General features: G+C 39.9%; 1 protein-coding gene across 4 annotated transcripts in view; it reads left to right on the forward strand.

Moving 5' to 3' along the window:
* The window catches only part of PHACTR2 (phosphatase and actin regulator 2), a 130493-nt gene that overhangs the window by 98336 nt on the left and 24045 nt on the right, over window positions 1-8112 (forward strand). For 3 of the 4 annotated variants that reach the window (XM_008636010.2, XM_017737251.1, XM_017737252.1), the window contains one exon: window positions 7764-8003. The exons of the other annotated variant lie outside the window; for it this stretch is intronic. In XM_008636010.2, the coding sequence (XP_008634232.1) occupies window positions 7764-8003 (240 nt within the window). The remainder of the gene's footprint in view (window positions 1-7763; window positions 8004-8112) is intronic. 4 annotated transcript variants of the gene reach the window in all.

The following is an 8112-nucleotide window of genomic DNA, read 5'->3' on the forward strand; positions in this document are numbered from 1 at the left end:
GGTTTCAGTCCTGCTGCTTAGTAGCACTGTGTGCTGCAGTTCCAGCTCCCATTGAATCAAAGTTTTCCAAAAAATGCATCTCAGCCCTGTGAAAGTCATGAGGTTATTTTAAAATGCTCTCATGAAATGATGGTGGTCTTTATTTGCCCTCTTGTTCAACTGGGTCTTGAAAATGGCCTTCTCATATAGATATGATGACTACTGGAGCCGGAAGCTTAAAAAGAACAGGTGATACATGCACATTGTGATAATATGGTGAGAGCTGGCAGCAACAGGTTGTAGAATGTGGAATATTTTAAGAGTTAAAAGAAGTTAAAGGAAAAAAGTTTTTCAGCATGAACTATGGAAATACAGTATCAACAGGGCAAGCAATAGGCTCAGCCATGCATATAAAAATGAGTAAAGCAGAAGCAAGTGAAGAAGACAACCCTTGAAAGCTGTTGCCCTTGCTGCCAAGCAGTTCCATAAGCTGTGTTCCCATCTGCTGCCTGTCAGCTCAGAGGTTCCTTTTGTATTTGGTGAAAAATTCTCTGGCAATTTAATAGTATAACTTTTACTATTTGTAGTAATGATGACAGTCATACAAGCAGGGTGTTTAAAAGATAATTTTTCCTACATGGCAGGATGATAAGAAATGAGTGACAGTTTTACATAAAGCAGGTAATTGATGGATAAAGCCTTGCTGCTGAGAAATCAGATAAATCTTTTTCTAAGATCATTTATTCATGTAGTGTTTGTACTAGGTTGACTTCTGAATTCTTTTGTTTTGACTAAGGAAAGTCACTAGCAACTTTTGCAGAAAATAAAGAGCTAAACTGTAGCTATTTTATCTGCGAGCCTTGCAATGGATACAGAGCAGCAAGTAGACAGGCAGCAACATCAAAGAACACCCTGGTCATCTGGGCAGCAGACTGAATTCTACTGCTGTGCCTGGGCTCCTGAGCCATGGCACTGATCTGCAGTATCCCCAGCAGTGCCCAGAGCTCCAGGTTCCAGGTGGGGTATGAGCATCGCAAAGGGGATCCAAAGAGTCTCTCTGCCTCCTGCCCCCTATAGCAGTGGTGGACAAGACCAAAAGCCACATCAGTAGAATAGGTGTCAAAATTGTCGCTGTTTGCCTCCCTAGGTATCAGGACATAGCATGGTGATGCAGTATGCATGCTGCACATTGTAAAGCCTCCAGGTACTGTGTCAGAGATGCTTTTCTCCATTCAACCCTCCCAAGATGTCTCTGGAACACAGATTTATGAGAGAACCCCTTATTTGTATCTGAGTTCAGTTTGTAAACTTCATTCTTACTCATTTTTGTCAAAGCAGGCTAAATCTTTTAATGACTCTGGCAGATGGTTCCATGTTTCATAGTTAGCTTGGGCTTGGAAGAAGTGAAAGGTTCAGTAACCATCAGCAAGAGGCTGCCTGGAAAAAAACAGTAAGTTCTGTTTTGCATACCATCAGTCAGGTGTGTTAGGTGCTGCTTTGATAAATGACTGCATTGCAGAAAGCCAGAGCTCTGTTACAGGTGCTTTGGGTGATATGGGGCATAAGCTTCTGGAATGTTCCTGGGCCATTTATAGATTGATCCTCTCAGGTTTCCTCATGTCTGAAGTAAACATGAATGAAGGAAACAGTTTTTAGTTCTGTTTCCAAATGAATTATTGGGCTACGTGTGCATATTTTTTTCCCCCGAAGAGGCTAACTTTCATATGAGAGTTGGCAAAGGTTCCAGGTCTTAGTATGTTGGTTTTACAGGTTCTTTCCTCTATATTTTATCTGCTCTCCTTAAATCTGCCATTAAATTTAATCTTTTCTTTCTCATATGGGTAACCAAAGAAAAGAAGGTTGGAGGCACAAACTCTGATCTTATGCATCATTGCTCTCTAGTGCTTTAGTTTGTCTTCCAAGGAATGTTCTTCAAAGTCAAATATTTTAGGTTCCTTTTCTCAGAGATCTTCTCTTTATTTCCCCAAAGCAGAACAAAACCTGTTTGAATATAAGGAAGTAACCCTCATCTCTCAGGGTCTCAGACAAGAGCCTACTTTGTCTCAGAAGGTTAAACCTGGAAACCAGTCACTGTGAGAAACGAGGCAGACTTCCATCCTTCTTGTGTGCCTAGCTGGCTTCCTACACTCCTGAGCTCTGTAGATCATTGATATGAGCAGCATACATAAAAGGCTGTGGGCTTTTTTGCCTGACTCCCTAAGAATCTCTCACTCCAGCTGAGTTATTTGCTGGCTAAAACCAGTTCTTCTAAGAATAGTATATCTTCAGTTCATCACCTGAACTATGTAAATGAGGCTGAATCCAAGTCTTCTTAAAAGGAAAGCTACTCTAGATAAAGCTGCATTTGGCCAGAGCCTGTCCACTAAGTCAGCAGGGCTGGCTAATGCTGGTAGGGTGATGTGAGAGGCACGGGCTTTCACCCACAACAACTGAGTGCCTGAAGAAAGCTCCTGACCTGTAAAGCTGGTTTGTTTGTTTTGGTTTTTTTCTTTTATAGGAACGATATCCTAATGTGGCTCCAGAATTAGGATTGTGTACATTGTTTTAATGAGCTAACTATTCAATTATTTGAGCATATCTTTATAGAAAGTAGAAGAGAATGTAGAAACCTACATGCCTTCCACCTTCCAAGATTTTCATAGATCAGCTGACAGTGAATATGTCTTAGGCATTCTCTTTTTTAGCAGCTTACTTCTTACATAAAGACTGGGCAGTTATAAAAATGTCAAATGATAGTCAGGTGTTTTTTTTACCTTTTTAATCTTGAAACTAGTGCAAAATACCTGAATGTGGTTGCTTTAGGTGAGATGTTACACCTGTCCCTTTCTCCCCTCTCCTGTTTTCTACACTGTCTCTAAAGCCTCTTGCATAGGGTGCGTTGGAATTGCAGAGTCAGTAAGATCTAGAAGTCTGCAGACGTGCAGATCTGCTTATCCATCTTCAAGAAGGATGAATTCAAAACTGCAGAGAGAGCTGCAAACAGCATTGTGAGACAGCTGTCCTGGTTCAATCTAGCAAAACAGAGCCCAAGAGAGCCTGAGTGCATTTGATGAATGTTGCAAGTTGGTAAACAGCCAGGAGAGAGCATGGCTAAAGGACAATGCTGGCACAAGTAGAAAGGAATAAACAGTGGCTTGAAATACAGTCAGAGTGGAAATTAAAGGAAGCTTTCTAACAATTAGAATGGGTCTTTTCTTAAACAGACTGTACTAGCAATAGCAGGAACAAAAAATGAGCGGGTTAAATCTGAAGTTTATGAAAGGATTTGTCTGAGTTGACCACCTGCATCAGCACAATCAATGAGTCCAAAACAGTGACAAAAGACACCTTGTCTTGTCCTGTGTCCCATGTTCCTGACTGACAGCTTCCTGGATTTTGATTAATCAAAACAAGCTCTCTGCATAGCCTGGAAAGGAAACTCCTGATCTGAAAAACTCTTACAGAGTTAGTTTGATTGTGAAAGGAGTCATACTGCAAAAGACGACAAACACACGTTACTTCCAGCTTTCATTTTGCATAGTGTTTCTGCAATGTGTTGTGTTCATCTTGTGGGAGGAGGGTGCTGTGCAGTTGATGGAGATCATACACTTGTACTGCAGTACTGCTGGTTTTCTGTGAGGTAGCTCCAGGACACTGCTTGAGCTGTACAAACGAAAATGCCAGTGCTGTATGACAAAATCCTTGGGTAGAAAAGCTCTGGCCTTCTGTTCCTTAGAAGTTCACAGAAGTAAAGAAAAAATTCTTGTATTTCACAACCTAGCTTCTGAAAGTATGCCCAGGACTTTCATAGGTTCATTTGGTCCAGAATTTGCAAAAGGTCCCACTTTTAGTTTGCAAAATAATCTGATTTTCTAGCACATGTGGCACACTGGTGTCTCTCTGAAAGTCTTTCAGACTTGATGAGTCCCCACAAGAGCTGGTGTATACTGAGTACTTTGTAACCCTGGCCATCATTTAGGTGTTTACATGAGAACAGAGCTTTGTTAAGAGTCTGGCCCCAATCACAATTTCTGGAAACAAGAAAATCTGTTTGAAAGTGAGCTTTCTTGAAAATCTGGCCTTTGGAAAATTTATTCTAAACATAAACATATTATTGATCCAAATGCTTAATGAGATATTAACATTTGCTTTCCTGTTAAAGAAGTAATTTATAGGCAAGCTGCTTTTACAGCAGGTATTTCCATCAAGGCAGCAGTGAATAAAAGAAATATGATGTGTTTTGGAGACCTTTTGTTAAAAGGTCAGTTCTTGATGAACAGATGTCTAAATCAAGAAAAACAACAGCAATAAAAATGTGTTGCATCTGGTACGGAGGTACCTGGGGGATTGGTTTGAACAAATAGATGGGTCTGAACTGATTCAGATGCCTCCTTGTTTTGGCAAAAGAGTGAGCAGGCATGAAGACCAAGGTTCAATACTCAAGGAGAATCATGTTAGGGAGGTGCAATTACAACATAATTGTATCTGTAGCCATTTACAGACATCAGACCATCCCTGTCACTGTTCAGGATCAAGCCACTGTTGCAGATATTAGTTATTTGTATTACTACAGTGTTATTGTATATACCAGATGTTTATTATAGCATCTTACACAGATGCAGAGAACCACAAAAATTTTCCAATGGACTTGCAGTAAAAGAAAGGACACTGTGATTAGACACTGGAAAACAAGAGGACATCAGACCAACATAAAAAGCACAATACTGGCAGCCTAAATATTGTCAGCTTTGGCATCAGAGCAGAGGGGAGTTTGAGGGAGGACAGTCAGTGAATGTTCACAAAGCCTGAGGGTCAACAGAGGAAAAGCAATGTAAATCATCTACTTCAAACTTGGCTTGTCACTGTCAAAAGCTGATACAATGGACTGGTCAAGTGGGAACTGGAAATCTCTATCTCAAGCAATTGAGAAAATCATACTATGGGCAAAATCAGACTGACAATGACATAAAAAAAAATGAAGCTAACAAAGGTAAAAGCAACAAAGCCAATAAGATGCCAGGAGGAATGATACGGTCAAAGGCAATGATCTTCACCACAGGTTTCCTCCTGGCTGTGAGTAAAAAGAAGGTTCACTGGTAAAGGCCAAGAAAAGGGCATGTGTATAATCAAGGGGCAGTCAAGACTGGATGAGAAGTGTAACTGTCTGAGCAAGTAGGATGCAGCTGTGCAGAAGGAGTCTGCCAGTCTTTGCCAGTCTTTGGAATGAGGTACATAACAGTATGAAAAGAGCTATCTTAGACAAAGATAGTATCCCAGTGATGGCAAGGCATTTCTGTTAAAATAAATGCTGTATGAATTGCCAGCTTTAATCACAATTGAAATTTGCAAGCAAGAACTTTGACGTAAATGAATTGCTCCAGTTTTGGTTTTCGTTTATAGTTTTTAGGTATTTGTCTAAAGAAAAATCAAAAACTATCAGTTGGTTGTCACTAGGATGTGTTTATTTGCAAATAAATATAGCTTTAGCCTTATATTTTGTTTTATTTTGTAACTTTTTTCCTGATTCAGAAGATGAATTCTGATATATTTAATCAGTTATATGGTTTAATGTAGATTGACTGTTATTACTTTAGAATATGGTGAATGGTATATTACTTTTTCTAGGTTATCATTCTGTTTTTAACATTTTCTCTACTAATGACCTGAAACAAAACACAGTAATGGTGTATAAGTAAACAAGTTTTAAATTCTTTCTTATTAGTAAATAAAATTTTAGCATTATGGATCCTTAATTAAAACGTATAGCGAAGAATTGTTAACACTTGCAATTATTTCTGATCATCATGTCCTTCAGGATCTTCAAAATACAAAATCATATCTTCTCTTGCCATATTTGTTATTAATGGACTTCAAATTTTAAAATGTCCTGCTTTTTCAGAATTATATCAGCATTTCAACTTTGAATGAAGGTAGGTAGAATTTCACAAGGAGACACTTTTGCTGTAAAAGAAGAGATCAAAATGTAACAAATAAGCATGTTTCTTTCTCCATTTGAAGTCTTTCTATGGAAAACAAAGAGATGGTACAAGAATCTGTGCTCAAAAGAATCTGTTTGAAAGCTGTAAAAGGTTTCTATCACATGGTTCTTCCAAAGCTTTACCAAAAGCATATTAGTCTATCATAGGCTGGAGATAAAGGAGGAAGACACTGGACAGTTAATGTTAATTCCTTCAGTTCATGAAGAGACATGTGTGCATGTTGCTTTTAATAACTGCAGGTGATGCATTAGGTTCATGTTAACAAGCCTTAAGCTAGAAGATGGAAAGGCTTTGTTTCTGAGAGGAAGAATGTCTTTGTTGTCTAACATGCTATTTGTTTTTCATCTACTAATCTTAAAATTAAAATATGTTGCTTATCTCTTGGGAATCTTTTACGTGGTAAAGAAGAGAGACGAGAACATCCATTTAATGTGTATTAAGAGTGAGGCTCTAATAGGAACATACTGCAAGAAATGCAACGGTTTTCCCTTGAGTGATAGAAGAGACTGTTAAAAGTCTTTGTAGTACGTGTTTGTCTTCTTTCTTCCCCAGTCGTAGTTTTTAGTAACTTGCAAACAAAGCCTATATGATTCTGATGGAATGCTCTTGCTTCTATAACATCCTTTTTCAGAAGGGTTTGGGAAGGCTATCTTGAGACCAAATGGGCACAGAATTGGTTTAATTAAATAGATGAAGATTCCCATCTGGGAACCTTAGCTCTTCCCACCTGGGAGCACCAAGTTTTACTGCCATAGTGATTATGTTGCAAAATTGTATGTCAACTGTAAATGGCTCACCTACATTAACATTATAGCTGGCATTAGGCATGCACTTCTGAAGTTAATTTCCTGGTCATCCCCACTCACCTTTCATTGGTTTGCAGGTTACAAACAAACCAGGTTTCTTCTGGATGAAACTAAGACAAAAGATGCACTCAGGAACTTGTACTCCCTCCACCACTAGTCATGCAATCTACAGAACTAGCCTGAAGACAGTCCAAAGTCAAGTCTCCTGAGATGCAGATTGTGGTTATTGGGTCCTCAGTGCTACCTCTTTCACGCTGCAGAGCCATTCCTATTGCACAGCACAATGCAGATAAAAACCAAATGCCTGCTGACTAATGAACTCTTGACTCTTGAAAGTGCAGTTGTGTAACAGTACCCAAAGAAACTGCAGGAGAGGAGAGCATTTCCATGCCAAATGATATCCTATCTTATTTAACTTCATTTGTTTCCAAAGAGTAGAAATACCCTGAGGAAGTTACCCAAAATAAAGCTGCTGAGAGCAAGCAATGTGCAGCTCAGAAGAATGGGTTGTTTCAGGGGAAAATCTGGAAAATTTCCACTGTGTAGGCATGTTTGAGCCTGTGGCTGAGAGAATGGCCCTGTTCACATTCAGGTTCACATGAATCTGAGTTTTATAGCCTGTTGATCTTGGGATGGGTAGGGTTGAAAAGATTTGTTAGAGAAGTAAATAGCATTCCTTTGTTTAGTTTGAAGCCAGCGCTCTAGTTTGGGATACTGAATGTAAAGGCTGATCCTTGGAGGTCTAGAATAGATGTGTCTGAGAGAAGTTCCAGGTAAGTATTTTCCATGAGAAGGTCTTGAATTGAGATGAAAAGTAATTTTCTTCTGAGGTAGCTCTTCATTAAGAGGCAGAAGGTGAACTCTCTCCTGATTCCCAAGAGCTCAAGCAGCAGAAGTAGTCACTGTTGTGAGGCTTGCTGTTGAATTTACATGGTGTATGTCTGTGTCAGTTGGCTTCTGTTCACTTTCTTATCCATAGAGAGCACTGATCACTGCCCAGAAATACCGACATCCCATGCTCCACAACTACCTAAGCCTAAGCCTAAACCTAAAAAAGCTCCACTACCACCAAAAAATGCCATTGCTGCTTCCACCACCACCACCACCAGCCATAAGAGTACTGAAGCACCTCATGCTAAAAAAAAGGGAAAGGCTCCTGCTAAGCAGCCTCCTGTCCCGCCGCCCAAGCCAACAGGTGCCAGTGCAAATCGAGAAGCTGGTGAGTACTGCCCATGCAGTGCAGTTGCGGTGGGTGCATGTGCATGGGGGTGCTTGGCTTGGTCCTACGGTAACTCGTGCCTTGGTGCGTAGCAGTGGTACTGGAGAGC

Source organism: Corvus brachyrhynchos, unplaced genomic scaffold (genome assembly GCF_000691975.1).
Source record: "Corvus brachyrhynchos isolate BGI_N302 unplaced genomic scaffold, ASM69197v1 scaffold6, whole genome shotgun sequence".
Lineage (NCBI taxonomy): Eukaryota > Metazoa > Chordata > Aves > Passeriformes > Corvidae > Corvus > Corvus brachyrhynchos.